The sequence below is a fragment of the Stigmatopora nigra genome, chromosome 5 (assembly GCF_051989575.1).
Source record: "Stigmatopora nigra isolate UIUO_SnigA chromosome 5, RoL_Snig_1.1, whole genome shotgun sequence".
NCBI classification, from domain to species: domain Eukaryota; kingdom Metazoa; phylum Chordata; class Actinopteri; order Syngnathiformes; family Syngnathidae; genus Stigmatopora; species Stigmatopora nigra.
In genome coordinates, this window is record NC_135512.1 from 2,842,338 (window position 1) to 2,866,268 (window position 23,931).

Consider the following 23,931-nt stretch of genomic DNA (forward strand, 5'->3'; position numbering starts at 1 on the left):
GACCAAACCGTCCGGGCGACCAAACCGTCCGGGCGACCAAACATCCTGGCGACCAAACATCCTGGCGACCAAACGCCCTCGCGACCAAACGCCCTCGCGACCAAACGTCCGGGCGACCAAACGCCCTGGCGACCAAACGCCCTGGCGACCAAACGTCCGGGCAACCAAACGTCCGGGCGACCAAAACGTCCGGGCGACCAAAACGTCCGGGCGACCAAAACGTCCGGGCGACCAAACGTTCGGGCGACCAAACGTCCGAGCGACCAAAACGTCCGGGCGACCAAACGTCCGGGCCACCAAACGTCCGGTCACGAGCCGATACGGGCATTTATTTCAAAATAGAGAATAGATACAGAGATAAAATGCTAAACAAAATGTATTTTGACCTGTTCTAAAGCATCTATCCTTCTGTGTCTTTCAGCATCTACGCATTTTATGCATTGGACAACCAGAATTTGCGCGAGCTGTGGGATTGGTCCAAGCACAACCTGACCATCCAGCGCGGGCGCACCTTCTTCCACTACAACTCCAAATTGTGCATGTCAGAAATCAGCAATATGGAGAGAGTGACGGGGACCAAAGAACGCAACCAAAAGAATGACATTGCGGCGCGCACCAACGGCGACCAAGCCTCCTGTAAGTTGAAAGTGACATCACAACCATGGCTTTTAAAGAAGAAAAAAACAAAATTCTCTTTTCCCACTACCAAATAAAATAGTTGACATTTCCGTTTCCCTCAAAAATACATGATGCCCATCTTCTTTATCCTCCAGGTGAAACCGAGCGACTAGAATTTACCCACATCAAGACGGCAGCCAATAAGATTTTAGTAAGATGGGAGCCATTTTGGCCGTTAGATTTCAGAGACTTGCTGGGATTCATGGTTCTCTACAAAGAAGCGTAAGCCTTCAATCGCCTTCATTTGGAAACCAGGACTTTGTTGACATAACCTTTGACCTTTTGACCTTTCCCACTAGGCCCTACATGAACGTGACGGAATTTGACGGCCAGGACGCTTGCGGCTCCAACAGCTGGATGATCGCCGACGTGGATCCGCCACAGCGAGCTAGCGACAACAAAGAGCAGCAAGAACCGGGACACTTGATTCGGCCACTCAAACCGTGGACCCAGTACGCCGTTATGGTCAAAACACAACTGTCGGCGTCTGACGAGCATCAGGTGAAGGGCGCCAAGAGCGAGATCATCTACGTCCGCACCAACGCATCCAGTGAGTAAATACCGCCAAGTTTGGGATTTGATTGACAGGTCGATGAAGTTCACTTGTAGTAGAAGTTGATTTTATATCAATGGTATTAAAGGATGGGCGAAAAAATACAGATAAATGTCTTTTTTTATAATAGGGTCATTAGAACGAAGCCACGCCCCCCAAAAAATGAGGTTACAAATAAGTTGTTAGTTTTTTTTCATTTTCGTTCATTTTTTGAGGTTTTTGCTGCCTTTTTTACGCCCGCTTTTCCGCCAGGTTTGTTTCAATAACATACATTTAAATATCTTAATATTATAAAATATGCTGTTTATATATCAGTTTTTTCCCATTTTTTTTTTGCTAGTAATTTTTTATTTCCTACTTACAAATTTAGCTCTTTAAAACCAGATCTTATTAAATTAGTAGCTCTGTCCACTCTTATTTGTTTTTCATGTTTTATAGCCCTTCTATCTTTTTTTAAAAATTACTGTTTAATATTACTCAATACATTCCTTTTTACTTTACTTTATACTTCATACTTTTTGCTTTTATAATGAGTGACGAGTATGTAAATACTTGAGTCATTTTTTCCTGTTTATGTTTCATATGTACTCTTAACAGATGCACTTTTTTATATGTATCGTATCTTGTGCTGACTCCGCCCATCTGTCACATTTCTAAACCCAATATGGCCCCCGGGCCCAAAAGTTTGCCCAACCCTGGCATAGAAAAATACATTTGGTGCTTCCTTCAAGCAAAACCAAAATATCTTCTCTCTCAATTTTTCTGTTAAAAACCATTTATTTTATTCTACTTTTTATACACAATACTGTTTCTTTTCTTGCTCATGACGTATAACTCCCTGAATCTTCCTTCCACAGAGCCCTCAGTGCCTCTGGATCCCATCTCTTCCTCCAACTCGTCCTCACAAATCATCTTGAAATGGAAGCCCCCCACCAACCCCAACGGCAACATCACCCACTACCGGGTCATCTGCCGCAAGCAGCCCGAGGACAGCGACCTCTACAAGTTCGACTACTGTCTCCAAGGTTGTCTCTCCATCCGCAAACCAATCCCCTTTTCCTCCACCAGGTTCTCAAATTGTCTTTTTTTTTAATCTCCGACTTTGACAGGAATGAAACTGCCCTCCCGGACCCCCACCCAATTGGACAGTGACGACGAACAGAAGTGGAACCATACAGACGAGCCCAATACGGGAGACAAATGTTGTGTTTGTCCAAAAACGGACATTCAACTGAAAAAGGACCAAGAGGAAATTGAATTTCGCAAGACTTTTGAGAATTACCTGCACAATGAAGTCTTTGAAAGCAGGTATGTTTCGGAAATGTCACCACAAAGCTCATTTCTCTATCCATTTTTTTTCCATATTGACATGTACAGTAGTACCTCAAGATACGAGCTTAATATGTTTCGGGACTGAGCTCGCATGTTGATTTTCTCAGAACTCAAATGAACGTTTCCCATAGAAATGTATTTTCACTTTAAAATAATATTAGCAGTTCTCTAGACTATTATCTCTCATTTCTATGTGAAATTAAGTGTCGTCTGCCTTGGAGTTTGACGAAGAGGTAATACCTCCCCCTAGCATCAGTAAAGTGTAACTGCAGCCAGATTTGTTGTGTTAACATTTTCTTATGCTGATTTTGGCCAGAAAAGTCCAGTTTCATCCAGTTAATAATTTCATTCAGTATCAAAAGGGGTGAAAGACATCTAAATTTAATATGAATAAGAAAAATGTGAATTTAGATGAAAGTAAATTATATTAAAAAAATCTTAAATTAATCTATTTTATTTTTAGGCTTTGAAATGTGTGCAATTTACAATGGTGTCACCATCAAATATTTTTTAGTCTTCATTTTTTTAGTTTAATTTCAAGATAAATAATTTATTTATCTAGCTGGCCTAAAAATATAAATAAAAAAAATAAAAATAAAAATATATATTAAACATTGGCGACAAAAAAACTTTTTATACTTAACCAGCCTTTACTTTGCATGCTTTTCATTTTTTTAGTTCAAAAATAATGTGCTAACCATTTTTTTTAAAACAATTTTTTTAGACCATCCCGTCGACGACGTTCAGTGGGCGTCGCCAACGCCACCGAATTCCCTTTCCTTCTTCCCACGGCACCCGGCATCAATTCTACTAAAGCCACACCTAAAGACGAGGATGAGGAAGGCAGCAAAGTCAGTATTTTTCATTAAAAAAAATCACTCTTTCCTACTGTACTTCATTAAACTACATCACAATTTAAAAACCAGGATTTTACTTTCGAAGCACACTCATCCGTCCACTCTGTGTCTCCATCCAGATTGAACTATTGGTTTTCTCGAAAGAATCCACCGTGATCTCGGATCTGCAACACTTCACCAGTTATCGGATCGAGATCATGGCCTGCAACGATCTCACGGATTTCAAGCGTTGCAGCATGGCGACGTACAGAAGTGCCCGAACCATGCCGGAAGGTGAGTCGTATGGCGTTCAAATTCCGACCTAGAACATCTCAAAACATACTTTTCTGGTCACAGTGAAAGCAGATGACATCCCAGGCTTGGTGACCCACGAGTTAATCAACAGCGAACCCGGATCGGTCTTCATCAAGTGGAAGGCGCCCATTTCTCCAAACGGTCTCATCATCCTTTATGAGGTTTTCTACAAGAAGGTTGGAGAGACTGTGGTAAGTAGCATTCAGATAAATATTAATTCAACGAATACAATCAAATCATAACATTCATAAGTCATTGAAAACACATTTTTAATGGGTATTTTTCTTGTGGATTGATGCCCAAAATCTAGTTTAAACTGAAGTGAAATTGGATTGGATTTGATAAATTCAGTACAAAGGGTAATCGGACGTTTGGTCGCCCGGACGTTTGGTCGCCCAGACGTTTGGTCGCCCAGACGTTTGGTCGCCCAGACGTTTGGTCGCCCCGGATATTTGGTCGCCCCGACGTTTGGTCGCCTGGACGTTTGGTCTCCCGGACGTTTGGTCGCCCGGACGTTTGGTCGCCCGGACGTTTGGTCGCCCGGACGTTTGGTCGCCCGGACGTTTGATCGCCCGGACGTTTGGTCACCCGGACGTTTGGTCGCCCGGACGTTTGGTCGCCCGGACGTTTGGTCAGCCGGACGTTTGTTCGCCCGGATGTTTGGTCGCCCGGACGTTTGGTCGCCCGGACGTTTGGTCGCCCGGACGTTTGGTCGCCCAGACATTTGGTCGCCCAGAACATTTGGTCGGTCGGCATCTGCACCCATTTAAAAGAAAAATGTATGACATGCCTGACCTCCAAAGTATTTTTTAATCTAATGGTTGGTTTAAGGTTTAAATGGGGTTGTTTACTTTGATATTTTGTCTTGGGTGGGACTCCAGGTCCACACGGCCTGCGCTTCCCGCCCTGCGTACCTCAAGTCAGGCGGCACCAAGCTGTCACTGGTGCATCCTGGGAACTACAGCGTGAGGGTCCGCGCCATCTCCCTGGCGGGGAATGGCTCGTTCACAGAAACGGCGTACTTCTTTATGCCCAACAGTAAGGCTGGATGTCGTGGTGTCGTCATGTACCGTATTTGCGCACTATAAGGCGCTACTCACTTCACTGTTGTAAAAATATTAGTTAATCAATGTAGAAAATTCCATTAAAGACAGCTTTTACAGTAGTAGTAATTGGCATTGATGGATAAAGTATGCAACGTTGTTTTTTTTGCAGAGGATCCTGGTATCATTGGTGTTGTGATTGGGCCAGTCATTTGCTTCATCTTGCTGTTAATCGTGGGAGCGGCCGTCTTCATGGTCTTCAAGAAAAAGTGAGTAAGATGTTGTCTAGGAATATCCCGATGTAGATTTGTATTATTTTTATTTAAACTTCTGATTTAATCTGTTTTAATAGTACTAAAATTAGAGGGATTTCGCGGAGGGGAGATACTTTTTACACGGCAACACGCTCGTAACATTTATTTAACAAATTTAATCTAAACTTACACTAAAATTCATTCTAATTTTGTTTGAAATTTGAAAACATTTGAAATGTTCTTATGAGCGTACGCTGTCTGCTCGTACATCAAAATTTGTCTTGAATCGCTAGATAAATATTTGCACAAAATTGTACTCGTATCTCAAGATAAATATTTGCCCGAAATTTTACTCGTATCTCAAGACAAATATTTCCCCAAAATTTTACTCGTATCTCAAGATGAATATTTGCCCGAAATTTTACTCGTATCTCAAGACGAATATTTTCCCGAAATTTTACTCGTTTCTCAAGACAAATATTTGCCCGGAATTTTACTCGTATCTCAAGATAAATATTTGCCCAGAATTTTTACTCGTATCTCAAGATAAATATTTGCCCGGAATTTTATTCGTATCTCAAGATAAATATTTGCCCCAAATTTTACTCTTATCTCAAGATAAATAATTGCCCGAAATTTTACTCGTATCTCAAGACAAATATTTGCCCGAAATTTTACTCTTATCTCAAATTGTCATCCGTCCCGTGTTTTTTATATTTCAGGCAAACCGAAGGCCCCACCGGACCTCTTATTGCCTCCTCAAACCCGGAGTACCTCAGCGCTAACGACGGTAAGACGATTCACAACCGAGTCACGAAAAAGAAGCGCTGACTCGTCCTCTCCATTCCGTCATTCACTGCAGTTTACGTGCCCGACGAGTGGGAAGTACCGCGAGATAAGATCAACGTCCTCGGGGAACTGGGTCAAGGCTCCTTCGGCATGGTGTACGAAGGAATCGCCAAGGACATCGTCAAAGGCGACCCGGACACCCGCGTGGCCATCAAGACAGTCAACGAGTCGGCTAGCCTGCGAGAAAGGATCGAGTTCCTTAACGAAGCCTCCGTCATGAAAGCCTTCAGCTGTCACCATGTGGTCAGTCACTTTTTTAGCGCTCATTAGTCACAATTTGGGTGACTCTTTGTTTGTGTTTTCTTGAATGACGGGTCGCCTCGTCAAAACAAACAGTCCTACTTTGTAATTGATGTTTCACTTCCTTACCATATGCCAACGAAGTTAGAAATAGTATATGCACAGTGCACACAGTATTTGGACCTTCCAAGTGTGTATTTTGGCTCTCATTCCTCTTCGAAAATGGCCCAGGAAAATGATTGGAAATCATTTTGGTTCAGCGACCAATAATAAACCATTTTTTAGCATAGAAATAAATATATTTACATCATGAAAGCCCAATTGAAAACATATTTTTTATTTATATATATATATATTTTTTTAATTTGTTTTCTATTTTTATATATGTATATATTTTATATATAAATACAATATAGATGTATATTTATTTATGTATATTTTCTATTTTTATATATGTATATATTTCATATATACACTATATATTTTTTTAATTTTATTTTTTATTTTATATTATTTATTATATATATCAATTTATAATGCATTCATATATTTACTTATAATGTATTTATATATTTATTTATTAACTTATTTATTTCCTATTTATGTATGTCTAAATTGTCTTTTCCTCTGTCTGTATTCTCACCCTCTTGCTACTGTGATAGTGAAATTATTAATATTATTATTTTTGATTTTAGGTACGCCTTCTAGGTGTTGTGTCCAAAGGTCAGCCCACACTAGTGGTGATGGAGTTAATGACACACGGCGATCTGAAGAGCTACTTGCGAAGTCTCAGGCCGGATTCTGAGGTAAATGCAAATTACCAGCCGTCCACTTTATAGTACATTTTAGACTTTTACGTGTGCCCTGAGTGTGTGTGTGAAAATGTGCCATGTTGTATTTGTACAGTTTTTAATCGATTAATAAGGAGAATTCAAACTAAAATAATGGATAAGGAAATGCATTTACTTTTTGGGAGATTTTGTAACTTGGATCTTTTTCGTAATTCGAATCACTCATTTGCATATTCATAAAAAAAATTGTAACCTGAAACGTTTGTACCTTGAGGCATTCATAAGTAGAGGTATGACTTTATTTCAATATTCTTTTATAGTTTGGTATATTTCTATCTGTTTGCGTTTTTTTACAGAATAACCCAACCGGTCGACCTCCACCGACTCTGAAGGAAATGATACAAATGGCCGCCGAAATCGCAGACGGCATGGCTTACCTGAATGCCAAAAAGTTTGTGCACAGAGACCTGGCAGCCAGGAATTGTATGGTGGGGGAGGACTTCACCGTCAAGATCGGAGGTCAACGATTGGTTCCTTTTTCTGAGAATGACAAGAACTAAAAAAAAAACTGAAAATCTTTATCATAAATTTCCAATCTTTTCATTTTAGATTTCGGTATGACGCGAGACATCTACGAGACAGACTACTACCGCAAAGGAGGGAAAGGTTTACTTCCCGTCAGGTGGATGGCGCCGGAATCTCTCAAAGATGGAGTGTTTACCGCCCACTCCGATTGCTGGTAAGTTTTCGGTGTTTTGAGCTTGCCCGCCATCTTGGCAGATGTGATAATCGTGGGGTGGGTTGATGTTTTCTCGCAGGTCGTTCGGCGTCGTGTTGTGGGAAATCAGCACGTTGGCGGAGCAGCCTTATCAGGGCCTCTCCAATGAGCAGGTTCTCAAATTTGTCATGGATGGGGGATTTTTGGATCGCCCTGACAACTGTCCAGAGAGGATGTGAGTTACTGAAAATGTTTATTCTTTAAATTCAGAAGGTTTTGTCATGTTTTTTTTTTTTTGGCTCATATTTTTTTTGTATTTTGAGGGATTACCGTATTTTCGGGGTGTTTGTCGCTCCAAAAAATTATGACTGAATCAAGGGTGCGGCTTATATGCGCATAAATTAGACTTGACATGCACAAAACAACATGATTTATGGTCATTTATTTCAAAATAGAGAAGATAAACAGATAAAATGCCTTAAAGAAAATTATTTTGACATATTTGAATGTCCTGATTGTGCTGGTCACAGGACTTCATTTTTGAATTTGTCTACATGCACCTAAGAAATAATAAGAGATATAATTCAACGATTTTTAAGGCAATTTTAAGAGTGCGACTTATATGCGAGAAAATATGGTAAGTGATGAGACCCGCCATTTTGAATTGTAGAGCGCTTATATAATATACTTAAATGCAACTTTTATATGTTGTGTTGTGATTTTTAAACTACAAAAAATGTTATTCTGCTTGTTTTAAATTATAATCAATTGTAATCAATTTAAAAAATTGACCCTCCAAAATACAGGCTTGACTTATAGTCCCAAAAATACATTGATTCCAAAAAAATCTTTAAAAAAAAAACAAAACAAATCTTTAAAATATTTTAGGGAACCTTTTCATATCTCATTTTTTCCCAATGTACTGTCCGTTTTTTTTTATAAATGAATGAATTTATCTTTTTTTAAGTATTCTTTCAGTATGATGACTAAAAAAATAATAATAATAAATCAAAACCAGTAAAACACCAAATTCTTTAAAAAAAAATTTTTTTTGAGTTTGTCTTTGCATTTTTCCCCTTTTTTATGCCTTTTTTTAACACACCCATTTCCCCAATTAGGCACAGCTTAATGCAGATGTGCTGGCAGTACAACCCCAAAATGCGTCCCATGTTCCACGAGATCATCGAGGGTCTCCGGGAAGACCTTCATCCATCGTTCCAGGAGTTCTCCTTCTTCTACAGCGAGGAAAACAAAGTCCCCGAAACTGAGGAATTTGACTTAGACCTGGACAACATGGAAAGCATCCCCTTGGACCCGTCCTCTTACTCCCAAAGAGAGGACGTCTTAGGCAGGGACAGTGGGCCTTCCGTGGCCCTCCGGGGGAACTACGAGGAACACGTACCCTACACGCACATGAACGGCGGCAAGAAAAATGGACGGATCTTATCCTTGCCCAGATCTAGCCCGTCCTAACATTTCCCGTTTTCCCCCAAAAAGACTCGGCGAACTAGTCCGACCTAGCGTTTTTTTTTCTCCCATTTCCACCCATTTTTGAAAGAACTCGGTGAACTGGCCCGATTTTTGACCGACCTCAACTTTTTCTTTTTCACCTCAACCTGCTCGGAATGGTTCAAAACCTTCTCAATATTCACATACACAAAAAACAACAACACAGATCTCAGGATTTTTACTTTTTCTTCCTCATGACTGCCAAAACACTGGCGAGCAAAGGGATGCAAAACAGCACATGGGTTTTCATCATCCTTTTTTGTTTCTCTACGTCACCACGTTTCCGGCACGTGTTTTTGATGGAAACGGAGGGACATAAAAAAATAAATACATACAAAAACAAGAACTGTGAACACGAGGAACCTTAGACACACCCACCACCAGGCTGCTTTCACGCTCAACCTCTTTAAAAAAAGACGTGGCGCTCGATACCTTCCAATGGGCGTTTTTTTTTTTCATATTTCTTTTTTTTTTTTTTTTTTTTTCGTTTTTCCACCCGACTCAAGAATTTTTACTCAGTTTAGTGGCCTTTTGGATTTGGTGGCCTATACGAGAAACGGCTCTGTGCTGGTTTGTTTTTCGCAACAACAAAAAACGGGATTTTATTTTAGTTTGGAGCACTTTGGAAAATGTCATTTTAAAAAACGGCTTATTTGAGAGAAATGGTGGGTCTGTTTTTTTTGCTTTTATTTTCGTCAGTTTTTTTTCGTTGTTTTTTTGTTGGTTTGTTTTCTTCGTTTTTTTACGTTGGTTTTTTTACGTTGGTTTTTTTAGTTTTTTTTTTTCGTTGTTTTTTTTCCGTTTTTTTCCGTTTTTTTTCGTTGTTTTTTTTTTGTTGGTTTTTTTCGTTGGTTTTTTTCGTTGGTTTTTTTTCGTTGGTTTTTTTCGTTGGTTTTTTTCGTTGTTTTTTTTGTTTGTTTTTTTCGTTCGTTTAGTTTTCCGTTGGTTTTTTTGTTGTTGTTTTTTTCGTTGTTTTTTTGTTGTTTTTTTCGTTCGTTTTTGTTGTTGTTTTTTTTCGTTGTTTTTTTTCAGTTGTTTTCTTTTCCCGGTTCTGCAGAATTCCAAAAAAAAAAAACGCTACACATATTCAATGGGGGTGAACTTTTTAATTTATTTTTTTGCTTTTGATTTTCTCTCTTTTCTATTCGTGTCCTCTTTTACAGTAAACGGCTGAAGGATATTTAAACAGTTTTGAATTGGATAAACGAGTTCCTCAGACTGACCAATAGCTGCTGCTTTGATATATTTTACTAGGTATAGAAATATATAAATTTATATAATATATAGTATATATGGAATCTTGGTATTGGATTACCAACATTTTATATATATAATATATGACCTTGATGTTTTTGTATATAGTTCATATTTGTAATATTTTTCATCAAAAGCTTTGTTAGTATCTAGATTTTATTTTTTTGCCAATGTTTTTTCCTTCAAATGTTTTTATTTTTATAGCCCCAGATATCCCACTAATCTGCCATCAGTGCTCTCTATTTTTCTCTCCCATTTCCTCCCACGGGAATTAGCTTAGCATTAGCATCAACCCAATCCTTTGTCTTGGTCCTCGTCGTCGTTGTTTTTAAGCCCCTCGGACCCTTTTTGAGTGTTTTTTTTTCATTTTTCGTGCAAACGCAACACAAAAAAAGCTTTAAAAGAGGAATGAGGTCACACTTTGGTCCTGGGATGGCCAGATGAATGTAGAACTTCCTTTTTTTGAGTCCTGGATGAGTTCCCGCTTGATCTTTTTACCAGAAGACGAAAAATCGAGTTAAATATTCAGCGTGGATGGCAGGACTCGTAATTAATTTTATTTTGGTCCCCTGTGCATGTTTCTCCTATTTGTAATTCTTATATTTTCCCCCACGTTCCACTCCCCCCCCGTCTTACCTACAATGGCCACAAAGTTCCATCTTGTCTAGCGAGGGTATGCTAATGCTAACCATTTGATTTGTATCCTACTACGATACGTTGTTTGGTTTGTTTGTGCACTGGAGTGGAAAAGTGTCCAAAGTTGGCTCTTACATGGCAGCATTTAGTCGTATTACTTTTCTCCCTGTAAATTATTTCATCTACTTATTTATCATTATCAACAAATTTGCCCATATCAGACAACAAGTGCAACTTTTTACATTCAATCGATTGGAACCGGTAGCATTGAGCTAGCTTTCTGGTTAGCTCAAAGTGGGAAAATCTTTGTATTTCATTCCAGTGCCTTCTCGGAGATGGATTTGGATGCGGTTTCGAACGTGCATAAATATGGTGGACTTGAGCTGCGTTTCCCAAACGTTATGGAATGCTAAAATCTTAATTTTTGTCTTTCATGTTCCTTTCATAATCGCTACATTATCTGTGCCCATTCGCTATCCCATTGAAATTCCACTGGGTCAATTTTTATACATTTTTAATTTAGTTTTTCAGCATTTTTGACTACTTTATGGCTGCAGAATTCAAAACTGATCAGTTTTTCCGGGCATCTTTGTTACATTTGGCTATGCTACTCGGACGTTTGGTCGCCTGGACGTTTGGTCGCCCGGACGTTTGGTCGCCCGGACATTTGGTCGCACGGACGTTTGGTCGCCCGGACATTTGGTCGCCCGGACGTTTGGTCGCCCGGACGTTTGGTCGCCCGGACGTTTGGTCGCCCGGACGTTTGGTCGCCCGGTCGTTTGGACGTTTGGTCGCCCGGACGTTTGGTCGCCCGGACGTTTGGTCGCCCGGACGTTTGGCCGCCCGGACGTTTGGCCGCCCGGACGTTTGGTCGCCCGGACGTTTGGTCGCTCGGACGTTTGGTCGCTCGGACGTTTGGTCGCTCGGACGTTTGGTCGCCCGGACATTTGGTCGCCCGGATGTTTGGTCGCCCATTTCCTTTAATGTATTTTGAAAGGTGACACATTTTTTTCATACAATCAAGTGAAATTGGACACAGTGGTTGGGAATCACGAATAAATTAATCAGTACGACGCCCCCTAACAGCACTATTTGGATTTCCAATAACTTTTAAAGCACTTAAATACTAAAACGCAGCTCTCGGCCACCTCTAATGGGACATCAAGACGGTGTAGATATTTATTATTTTGATTGAGAACAGAGCTGTTAGCATTCTAGTGAAGCATTAAACAAAAATAATAATTGGGGGTGCAAGGGTGAAGCGATCACGTTATCTGGATTGTCGTCCTTGTGGGATGCATGTCATTGGTTGTTGTCGTCCATGTTGTTTCGGCCGGAGCCTACCTCAGTCCAAATGGAGGAATCGCACCTGACGTTCACCCTTTCTTTAAAAGTCGCCTCCTACTGTTTGCTTTCTGCCTTACACACATATTTTGGGGCCTGTTTTGGGATTAAATTTTTTTTTTGCCTTTTATGGTCTGCACGTTAAACCATAATTACCAAAAGAAAAATATTTAATCAAATCGGGACATTTAAAACTATTTTTAAAAAGTTGACAACCAACCCCAGTCTCCCCAACCCCTCAAATTGAAATAAATTAAGCATATTTTCTCTTTTGGGACACACATGTATATTACGACAATCCCATTAGCTACTTTTTATATCAGTTTTGAAAAAAATGGAGTCCATGTGTACACCCCCACCCCTTGGATTGCCCCCTCGTGGCTGAATGGAGCATTGCAAAGTATAAAACTTCATAAACTCTCTTATCCCCAAACAACAAATCAAATTGTGGAATCAAATCAATTTAAAATTTAATGATTTAGGCCCAAAAAAGAAAGAAATTTAACTTTTGCGTTTGCTCTGCTAAGCTTGCTTTATGCATGGAAAAAAATGGAATGATGTATACCAGCGGATAGCTTCTTTTTGTGACCTTTTTTTAATGAAAAATTTAAAGAATATATCCATATATGTCATTAATCTGCCCCTTTTTTGTCGGCACGCACTAAATTCCTTAAAATATGTCCCATTGTTGCTAAATCTGTTGAATCGCATCCCCATATTGGGAAAAATAAGATGATTTAAGTCGCCGGTAAATGTAAATAGCGACATTTTTTATTTTTTAACTGCCCCCTGAAAATGAAAGCACTTGATTTAACTTTGTGAGTTTAAAAAGAGAAGAAAAAATTAAAGAGAAGGAAATAAAAGCCTCCTCTTTGCAAAAATGTCAACTGCAGAAACATTGAAATAGGAATTAATGGGAATTGACTTTTTCAGAGAAATGCTTGCGTATATTTGTTTAAAATGTTTATTTTTTCAACTTTTAATAGAGTTTTATGACGCTTTATTGATTGGCTGACTAAAATTTTACATTAGATTGTATATACAAATTGTATTTTTAAATAGTATGTTAAAATCAGACTATTGGTACATTTAATTATAGTTGATATATTTTTTGTTGTTGTTTTTTGGTTGAAAACTTAAATTTAAACTGTTCATCACAAACAGCATATCTAAAATGATGGTAATTCATGTCAGTAGTGATATTTTTGGGTGTAAATCAGTTTAATTTGGTTATTTTTCTGTTAAACTTAAATAAGTTTATAATTCATTTAAAATGTCTTCCCATTAATTCCCATTGAAAATGTCCACATTGAAAAAAAAACCTGAATTCAAATTACAAGGCTTCTTGTATGTCAACATAGGTTGAGAACAAAGCGTTTGTATGTATTTTTATTGTTTAAAAAAAGTATTACCTTTTAGAGGGATTGATTTCTATTTTTATTTTTTAGTTAAAGTAGGGAGGGTAAACAATGACTTTTTTTCTTACTGTAAACGTTTACTACTCTTGTACATTTGGAAATTGTTATGAATGTGTATATATCTCCATTTTGTTTTCTAAATCAAGAGGATATTTTTGTTGTTGTCGAGGACACAACCCACTACAATACATACAGGAAAATAGCCTGCGGGGGGAAAAAAACACGCAAATACACACTTTGTGGCACCCAAACTGCTTTAAAGCAACACTTTTGCATGCACCCAAACAGTCCCAAATGTATCCCTGAGGCATGTTTATTTTGTTCTCCCTTCCCTTTTCTCGAAGCAAATCACGTGACAACTGGACGAGACCACTGTACATTATAGAAGGGGGAGAACGGCGAGTAATGAGATAAGCTATAATGAAGATTCACCGGCTTCCCCCCATAAATTCCCCCAAGTGGTAAAGCCGTCGTGTGGCGGGCTTTTAAGGCTACGAATTAAACACAACTAGCCGGGAGGTCGCATTTAAAGATGGCCGTCTTTCCAGTGGTCTGCTCCAGTTTGATAGAGCGGTATTTTAAGTTAGCGTGTTGTCTCCTCGGTGCACATACAGTCGCTTCTAATGGCCGCCATGCTGTCGTCGTCGTCGTGCAGGTTACCTCTTTGTTGTTCATTTTTTAGGGGGGAAATGTTGTGTATACGTTCCTGTTGTGAGTCTGCGGCAGTCGGTGCGTGTGTATGTTTGTATAGTCCAAACCCAGAGAGTTGGCTTCATCCCTCACACTGGATCCAAATGTGCCATTATCTATCCATGTAACGCATACATCGACACAAACACACATAAACACGCACGTGCAAAGAATGACACGATGCATATTGTACAGGATCAAAAACAAAACAAAAAAAGACAGAAAATGTGCCATGACTAAATGAAACGCTTGACAATTTATTTTTTCTATGGTTTCAAAAGGAGAGCCAAGTAGTGACATGTACGGAAAATGTTGCAATGATATGAAAATACAAATCTTGCTGTGTGTAAATTATTCGACAATTAACTGTTTATATTAAAATTATGAATAAAATTATTGGAGAAAATTGATCCGTGGTCATTTTTCCAACAGGAGCAGCTTGGAATAGGCTGCATATTCTTAATTAATTATAATATTTGAACTAAAAAAGTTTATATTACTTAATCATAAACCTTGCATGAAAAAAAAATCATTATTCTTTTTAGCTCTTTACTTAACATATATGCAGTACATAGGGTCATCAAAAATAAAAACCTTTACTGTCATCATACACAGGTGTGTATAATGAAAATATTTCGTTAGACGCAGCTGTGTATAACGACAACAAAAGCTTTTAAATTTATTATTTTTGGGTGAATCATACATATTTGTTAAATTTCGTTGCACAAATTAAGCTTTTAAACCTTTTCATATTCATATAAACCAGTCTTCATTTAAATTATTTTTAAAAAATATATCTAACTTCATCACTGACATATATTGTGTTAAATACTATGCTAATACTAATGCTAATATACTATGTATAGTATTTTTAAACTGTAAGTTGCACCAACCAAAGTATACACAATATTTTTTTTTCATATAAGTTGCTGAATTATAAGTTGCAATTTTGGGAGGCCATTTTGTATATGTTAAAGTACCAATAATAAAATAGAGAGCAACAGGCTAACAATTTTCCGACAACTACCACCGTAAAAACAACATAACAGTTTGTTGGTGGTAAAAAAAGGCAAAAAAAATACTTTATCACAGTTCAGTACAAATTGCAGGCCTATCTTAAAAATAAAATATATAGTATATTTTAAACCAATGACTTCAAGTGCAGGCAAACATGAAAACTAAGATAAACTACATGAAAAAAGGCATTGGAAAGTAGTACACTTGTTTTGTATGTATTGTACGTGTATGAAGCGTCGCAAAAGATTGCCGCAATAACCACATTGCTCAACTTGCAAGCATGCATCAAACGGTAGGTTGCACATAAGACATGAAGTGTGTGTAAATGTGTGTGTGTCACATGGGGAAATTCACCATTGGATGAAGGCAATGTTTTTTTTTTTGTTTTTTTTGTACAAAACGATGCAAAGAGGAAACTGCCCTTACTCAATCTGTCAGACAACTGTCACCGTCACAAAGGCTGAGTTGAATATCCTCACACTTCTTAATACAAGTAAGTTCACTTGTTTTTTTTAAATTATTTTTTTATGCCAAAGTGTTTTTCCACAATGTTAGCTTAGTTAAAAATATGGAAAGTTTTTTACAGAAGAATGTTTCTGTCGATGGAAAAGTGCTGAAACTTTTTCCACTTCATTTAAAGTATACTTAATTTGACACTCATCCTGTTTTATTACACAAGAAAGTTGGTGACCGTTAAATTGCCTGATTAGAAATGTATCCTACAAGCTATTGTTTGAATTAAAATATCTACTAGCATAGAATATCAGTGTAAATTTTACTTCCTTTTTTAGGGCTTCATTTCTAAATGCCTCCAAACTTTAAGGTACATGTTTTTTTTCCATTTTTATTCCAAGTTATTTTGAAGCCTTTACATTTAATTTGGTTTTCTAAACTGTGGGTTGAAACTGCCAATATTGCAGAAGAATAGCATGACGTATTGTTCGGATCATAACGCTCAACTGTGAAGGTGGATATACGTACTAGCCACATGTCATGACGCACTACTGTAGCATTAAATCAGATTTCCAATCACTTTAGAGTGGGTGTAAATGACTAAAATAAACATAGTCTTGCATTAAATGTCTAAAGTATTTTTTTTTAAATATAACATGCTTGTACTTCAATACATTACCTTAATTATAACAATGAGCTTTTCTGTTTTCTCATTCGAATACAATATTTGCACTATTGGAGGAAAAAAAAACATTTTCTCCATATGTAATATTCAGTTCTGTAGTTTGACTCCGTTCACTCATTCACTTTTTATAATAATAATAATACATAATAATAATAATCGGATCTAGGCTTTGTCATCATCATTGACTCAACAAAAGCCTAATTGTCATCATACCTTCAGTCTGCCAGTAGGAGGCAGATCACCGCCCAACATATTTTCATATTACCTCACCCTGAAGTTATTACACAGAAGGGATCGCGTGTCGTGTTACCGCAAGTTTAGAGTGTCTGTCCTTAACTGTCCTTAAGCCTAAATATGTATGTAACTTATGTCTTACACTGGGTATTATTATTTTGAGATAACCCATTGAGAGTTAGTAACAAACGCTGACATGCTCTGCTCCCTTCATGGACACTCCTCCTCTTTTTCTTGGCTCCTCCTCCTTTTCCTCATCAATTTCTACCACAGCCTCCGCAGCAGAACTTCCAGCTGACGTCCACAGAACGCCGCACACATGGCGGACACTCCGCTTAACCATTCCTGGCCTTCCTTCTCCAAGCTCTGGATGAAGAGGTGGTCCTTCAAGAGAGGTAGGCACCCTAAATTGTTCCCCTTTCTATTCTGCTTCCACATAGTGGTCTCACCAGGGTCTACTTTAAAGGGAGATGAAAAACTCATGACTGACTGCTTTTTAACATTAGCATCCATTCCTTTCAGCTTCGGAGTGTAAATCATACAGCGAACATCCCATTGGAAATCAGGTTGAACAAACGGGTAGACAATTGAGTGTGCAGAATCCTGTCGGGACGATATCCTCACCGTCTCCATCACCCCCTTCCATCACTGAGGATGTCTTTTTTGGGAACAGCAATGGCGATCAGGTACCGTATTTTCTTGCATACTAGCCGCCTTTGCGTATAAGCCGCACCCTTAAAATTGCCTTAAAACGGTTGAATTTGACAATTTCTCTCATATAAGCCGCCCCCTGATTCAAAATTTTCACCTACGTATTCATGGTTTTAATAGGAGTACAAATGTTTTACTTTGAAGGGAAAATCTTAAGAAAAGTAATTACATGTGGTATTTATATGATTACTATATGAATCAAAATTATCCTCTTCTGGATTGCACCTTGTACGTAAACAAATTCAAAAAGGAAGTCAAGTGAGCAGTACAACCAGGAAGTGGTCTAGTTTGTCATCCCTAGTTAAGATGGGGGTGCCCTGAGTGAGCAATGGTTGGCTTAAGTGAGTTTTTTCACGTTTTATGCAAAGTACGGTTTATTTTTTTTTGTTAAATTTCATTCATAAACGTCAAAATAAATGTTGTTTAGCGTTTTATCTGTTTATCTTTTCTCTATTTTGATATAAATGACCATATTGTCATCTTACATTATGGTGTTTCGTTCCTAGTCACCTTGCAGTTTTGTGCATTTCAAGTCTAATTTATGCGCATATAAGCCGTACCTTCGATTCAGTCGAGTGACAAATATGGCGTAGATGCAAGGAAAATGCGGTAATCTATGGTAATTTAATTACAACATATTTCAATGTATCCCTATTATCGTCGAGGCTTATCCTCCATTTCACCCTGGATCTCTCACCCAGCACCCTACCCTAATGAGAACAAGGGCTATTGAAGATGACGAATGGATGTTTATTAGTGATGTCAAAGTGCGCTCATGGAACTGAAAGCAAAATGTTAGAAAAAGCTGTCAGCAAGATATAGTGCAGTTCTACCTCACTGTAAATGTAAATTGTCTGCCTAATGCCGTGGACAATGAATCAGGTCTTTGCATTGCAAAGTAATGAAGACAAACTAACTCCCTTCTTCGGTACTGTGCAGCTAAAACTTGTTTCTGAAAAGCCTCCCATTGTGCCCCACTTTTTCGCCTGATGGTCCAAGAAACTGGGATCAATTCTCCATGGATGTGTGGTTGTAAAATAGTAATGGTCGTCTGTTCTGTCTGACTGGCGACCAATCTAAGTGTAGAGTACCTTTCAACAATGTTCCCTCTAAATTGCGCACTATTCTCATCTTCTCTGCGCAGCAGCAATCATATGGCGCGCAGTAAATAAAATGTTTAATCATTTTTTTTAACCCCTTTCCCCATGATGGCGCCATTTATGAGACAGCCAGTGGCAGTAGCTCTGTCCACTCTTAAGTTTTTGGTGTTTTATAGCATGTTTTACATGAGAAATTACAGGGAACATTGATTTTGGAGGTTGTCTTTCTGCCCAGACCAACGAAAAATTAGAGGGAACATTGCCTTTCACCTATAGTCAATTTGTCCCTTCTTTTCCAGGATGTGTCTTCTGTCGAGGGTGAAGCGCGAGGTGTCGAAGTCAGCAGTAGCACGGAGGACTTGCTGGGCTTCAGCTCTTCCTTGGGAGACTCCGACTACTTCAGACATTTAGGGGTGCTTCACAATGGGCCTCTGAAAACCAGCAGTCCAGATCTCAGCTCCCGGAACCTGGCCATGCCAGTGTCAATGGAGGAAGTGGCCGGCCCCCTTGTGGTCACCCAGCTGAGTCCCAAGCTCTTGCCGGGCTGTGTGATTGACAGCCAAGACTCTCTGGGCTCAAGAGTTGGTCTTAGTTTGACTATTGATTTGGAAGGACTGTTGGGATCGATGGAAACAGCGGAATTGCGGGAGAACGGGAAGACGGTGCTTTTGAATGGAGATGTGGAAGTTGACAGTTTTCCTAATTTAGTGAGATCCATGTCTACATCACGTAGACATAGTTGGGGTGTTCAGGTTGCCCCCATCAGCTTGGGAAGGAGGTACCACTCTCATTATCTTATTTCATACTTCTTATTTATGATTTTTAATTCAATCCAATCTGAATTTAACTGTAATTACCTTAGCTCTTGTCAAAAAACGGGTTCTTTGTTTTTTTTAACAATTATATTGGGTCTAAATAGGATTTTTCAATCTGGTTATTGTATTTTCTCGCATATAAGCCATATTTGTACCAAAAAAAGATTTTTACTTCAAAGTAACATTTCTTCTCTATTAAAACTGAATATGGAAGTGAAAATTGTGAATCAGGGGGCGGCTTATACGCGAGAAATAGTCAAATTCAATTATTTTAAGGCAAAATTAAGGCTTTTAATAATAATGAAAAGGAGACCCAAAGTAGTCGTGAAATTCTCATTTTATTTTGAGACGATTTTCATCAAAATGTGTTATATCGTGAAGGACAAAAAAAACTTTTCCTTATAGTACAAGACATTAGTCATGCTAGATAGATGTGGGAATGGTATTGACTCCATTTTCTTTTTATCAGACTCAGTCTCGACACAATGGCCTTGGACAGTGATGAAGATGAGGATGAAGAAGGGCACATGGCACTCTTTCAGTCCACCCAGAAGAAGACCTGTCCAAATTGTCCTATGGATGAGACAGATGTTCCCAATGAGACACTCTCCTCCACCACCGATACTAAGGTACGCAGTCTAAAACTGAGATACATCTTCAAGAATAATTACTTACACCATTTATACCCTTTACTTCCAAACCTTTTGTTTCATTGTCAAGTTGGATATAGAACGCTAATCATTCCACCTCATACTTTTCGGTAAAGAACAAATGAATCAAATTTAATGTTTTCATTTCATTTGAATTATAGGCTAAATAATGTCTGTCATAGTCCCAAAGAAAGATGTGGCCCTAACCTTTCAAGCATCTCTGTTTCATGTAAATAAAATCCAACCCTTGTTTATATTTGCTAACTTTTCAGGCCGATGGCGTTCCCGGCAAGCAAGTGTATTCCCGCTCGGAAATCTTGGCGACGGATGAATGTTCACGTGCAGCGCACATCACTCGGATCGTACGGACATCTAAACAAGTTGCCATGGCAGCAGGAGGTGGGATTCTTTTAGGTTAAATGCTTTGAAAATGTTGAAAAATTACTTTTACTTCTCTTGAATTTATCACAGGAAATAATTCATGTTGACAAAAAAAGGCTTACTATATTTTCACGACTATAAGGCGCACCGGATTATAAGTGCACCCTCAATGAATGACATTTTTTCCATATATAAGGCGCACTGTATTATAAGGCGCACTGTCTATTTTGGAGAAAATTTTAGACTTTTAAGTCCGCCTTATAGTCGTGAAAATACGGTAATTGCTATTGACTTCCAGGTATGAAGCACACACTACTTCACAGTCACCTCTAGAGCCGGCCATTGTTGATGTTTTGGATTTTTTTGTATAAAATCTTGCAGTGGGGGAGGAGCTATATGATGGAAGATGTTGTAAACTAAGTTGCTATCTGCATATTTAACAGTATTGTTTCAGTTTAGACGTTTTTGTTTTTTTAATATCTGTCTGGTGGTTTTTGGTTTTCAGTTTTTTCCATATATAAGGCGCACTGGATTATAAGGCGCACTGTCTATTTTGGAGAAAATGTAAGACTTAAGTGCGCTTTATAGTCGTGAAAATACGGTACCTTTTTTTTCTCGCATGTAAGCCGCCTCCATGTATAAGCCGGACCCTTAAAAATTGCCTTAAAAATTGTTAAAATCTATTTTTTATTATTTCTGAAATACTTAATGAATTGAAAGGATTGTCTGCTAGAACCTTGCAGTTTTGTGCATGTCAAGTCTAATTTATGCGCATATAAGCCGTACCTTCGATTCAGTCCAGTGACAAATAGCGAGGAAAATGCGGTATTTGACAGAAAATATTTTTTCCGTGATTTCAAACCTCAGAAAATCCTATGATTGGGGCCAATTTCCGATAAATTCCGAGTTCATTCCTACTAAAATTCAGTTTTTTCTCTCTCCTGTAGCGGAGGAGTTTGACCCTGAGGAACACCTGCACTCCACTGAGGGACAAAGTCACATGTAAGTCAACACTGCCATCACTAAAGCTGTGCTTAAACCTTCATGAGTGAGGTTAGAGAACATTGTGGTACATGACGACATCTGTTCAGGCTTAATGCTTGAAATCTTGAAAGAGAAGAAGAAAAAAAACTCTTCTGGTTTGATCCCACAGGGTAAACTTTGATAAAGTGCACTGTCAGAAAAAAATACTTTCAAGTTAGGGAGCTTATCACTGTCTCCCATACACTTCATCCATCAATTTTCAATAGTATCCGCATTAGGAGCCCGAAAACGATTACAGTTAATGTTGGGTGTGTCCAAGCAGTCATTTGGCAGCACGATTAGTGTATAATAGGGAAATGGGTGGATGTATAAATTACTTTAAAATATATAAATACAATTATATATGTAACTCTGAAATTCAAAAAAATCACATAATTCCCAAGTTGTGCAATTGGCTGGAAACTAGTTCAGGGATTTTCTAATTAAATCATTAATATTCTTTTTTTATGTATTAATTACAACTAATAGCAATTTAGATCTTTCTTTTTAAATGTGGGAGGACGCGAGTGTCTGTATAAAACCCACACAAGCACGGGTAGAACACACAAACTCCTCATAGAAAGATTGGATACCTGGAATTGATCCCTTGATCTCAGAACTGCGAGGCAGAAGTGCTAACCACTTGCCCGTTGTGTCTTATGTATTTTTTATCATCATAAAACTCGTCTAATTTTCTTTAATCCGATTTACAAACCAATTTATTCTTCGGGCAAGTAAAGGACATCCATTGTGCCACATTTAAAGGGAATGTGAGGGAACTGCTGATTGGCTGCGTGTGAATGAATTAACTAATAACCATCGGAAAATGGCTTCTTATTAATCAAAACACTAGTCTACATTGTCCAATTGCTCCACAAAACTTCTCCAGTACACAAATAAAGACATCACAGATCAAAAAGTACAAAAAGTACTGGCCTATGCACTTTTTTTGTACTAGTTTGCACACTGTGTACTGCATCTGTAGCCTGTTATGTTCTCATCCAATCACAACATCACACAGGGGCTTCCCCCATTCCCCATTGACATCTCTGCTACTTGTCATATGTCTGCAACCCCCTTCCTCCCACTACTGTCCTTTCTTCCTCTATCCCCTTAGATGGTGTGTGTAATTGTATGTTTGTGTGGTTTTTTTGAAGTGTGTCTGGCCTTGTGCAAATGCACGTGTCAATTGCTTAGCATAGAAACTTAGCCTCAGTGTCTTGTTTGTCTTAGGGTGATGGTACAGAAAGTTCTACAGGAGCTAAAGTTGTACCACGGGTAAGTAAACAAGCTGTTGCTCCTGAAAAAAAATGGCAGGCAGTAGATTTTGAACACGCTCAAGCACTTTATGCATTTGTATGTGTGTTTTTATCACAAGTTTGTATTGCTTCAGGTTGGGATAACTGTAAATGTACATGTACAGTATTTTCTGGACTATAATTTGCACCCGGATGAAGGGGAAAGTATATATGTTGTAATGGATTTTAATTTGTATTTTTGGGATTTTTTATCAGAATCTTGGAACAAGCATATGTTAAAGTGCAGGTGTCAAAGTTGCGGCACGGGGGCCAAATCTGGTCCGCTGCATCATTTTGTGCGGCCCGGGAAAGTAAATAATGAGTGCCGAATTTCTGTTTTAGGATCAAATTAAAATGAAGAGTATAGATGTATACATGAACAGTATTGATGTATACATTTCCTGATTTTCTCCCTTTAGATCAATAATTATCTTTTTTTTTAATCCATTTTTTGTTTTTAGTTCAAAAATAATTTTGTAAAATCTAAAAATATGTATGAAAAAAGCTAAAATAAACAGTTTTAGATCTATATAAAAATGGAGTAGTTAAGGCTTTTAATCCATTTATTTTAATCCATTTATTTTTTTTAAAAATCTAAATATTATATCTAAATTTGCCTATGTGAACTCAAGTTGACGTTAATAAAGTCACACTTGAGTATTAGTCCCATGTTCAGCCAAGCCATGAAAAATGTGTGCATTATAGTCCAGAAAATCTGGTACTATATTTTCTCAACTAGCAGTCAAAGTCATATTTACTAAATTCAAGTGCACTGAAGTTAGCGTCACCCCATCACTATCACATTAATATCTTCACTAGAATTTAGTTATTACCCTGTTTTCTGCACATTAGGAATCTAATATTTGTATATTAAATTTAAACAATCACAGTGTGTGCATATACTACTCACATATGCAAATTCCAGTTTGTACACATTCTTAGTTATTAACCTTAAACAGAGTTTTAACAGAGTTTTAACTACTTTTATTATTGTATTCCGCAGTGCAAAACAAATAAAAGGCAACGACAAAGACTCCGAAAATGTCACTTGGTTTGAGTTCCTGTCAAATGAGTAAGTTTCTTCCTTCATGTTGCTTAATTATA

The 23,931-nt window shown here is 38.2% G+C and overlaps 2 protein-coding genes across 4 annotated transcripts in view; both read left to right on the plus strand.

Annotated features, from left to right (window-relative positions):
• The window catches only part of insrb (insulin receptor b), a 69,519-nt gene extending 59,725 nt beyond the window's left edge, over positions 1 to 9,794 (plus strand). For all 3 annotated transcript variants that reach the window (XM_077716598.1, XM_077716600.1, XM_077716599.1), the window contains 17 exons: positions 422 to 636; positions 774 to 900; positions 978 to 1,228; positions 2,089 to 2,256; positions 2,341 to 2,539; positions 3,288 to 3,414; positions 3,540 to 3,693; positions 3,757 to 3,905; positions 4,596 to 4,752; positions 4,930 to 5,026; positions 5,734 to 5,801; positions 5,874 to 6,103; positions 6,796 to 6,906; positions 7,248 to 7,410; positions 7,501 to 7,630; positions 7,710 to 7,844; positions 8,728 to 9,794. In XM_077716598.1, the coding sequence (XP_077572724.1) occupies positions 422 to 636; positions 774 to 900; positions 978 to 1,228; positions 2,089 to 2,256; positions 2,341 to 2,539; positions 3,288 to 3,414; positions 3,540 to 3,693; positions 3,757 to 3,905; positions 4,596 to 4,752; positions 4,930 to 5,026; positions 5,734 to 5,801; positions 5,874 to 6,103; positions 6,796 to 6,906; positions 7,248 to 7,410; positions 7,501 to 7,630; positions 7,710 to 7,844; positions 8,728 to 9,082 (2,836 nt within the window). In that variant the 3' untranslated portion in view covers positions 9,083 to 9,794. The remainder of the gene's footprint in view (positions 1 to 421; positions 637 to 773; positions 901 to 977; positions 1,229 to 2,088; positions 2,257 to 2,340; positions 2,540 to 3,287; positions 3,415 to 3,539; positions 3,694 to 3,756; positions 3,906 to 4,595; positions 4,753 to 4,929; positions 5,027 to 5,733; positions 5,802 to 5,873; positions 6,104 to 6,795; positions 6,907 to 7,247; positions 7,411 to 7,500; positions 7,631 to 7,709; positions 7,845 to 8,727) is intronic.
• A 7,355-nt stretch (positions 9,795 to 17,149) lies between these two features.
• Positions 17,150 to 23,931, plus strand: part of arhgef18b (rho/rac guanine nucleotide exchange factor (GEF) 18b) — a 37,622-nt gene continuing 30,840 nt past the window's right edge. Inside the window, exons 1-8 of the mRNA XM_077717551.1 lie at positions 17,150 to 17,244; positions 17,372 to 17,535; positions 18,960 to 19,438; positions 19,945 to 20,072; positions 20,357 to 20,524; positions 21,454 to 21,508; positions 22,763 to 22,807; positions 23,831 to 23,899. Of these exons, the coding sequence (XP_077573677.1) occupies positions 17,169 to 17,244; positions 17,372 to 17,535; positions 18,960 to 19,438; positions 19,945 to 20,072; positions 20,357 to 20,524; positions 21,454 to 21,508; positions 22,763 to 22,807; positions 23,831 to 23,899 (1,184 nt within the window). The 5' untranslated portion in view covers positions 17,150 to 17,168. The remainder of the gene's footprint in view (positions 17,245 to 17,371; positions 17,536 to 18,959; positions 19,439 to 19,944; positions 20,073 to 20,356; positions 20,525 to 21,453; positions 21,509 to 22,762; positions 22,808 to 23,830; positions 23,900 to 23,931) is intronic.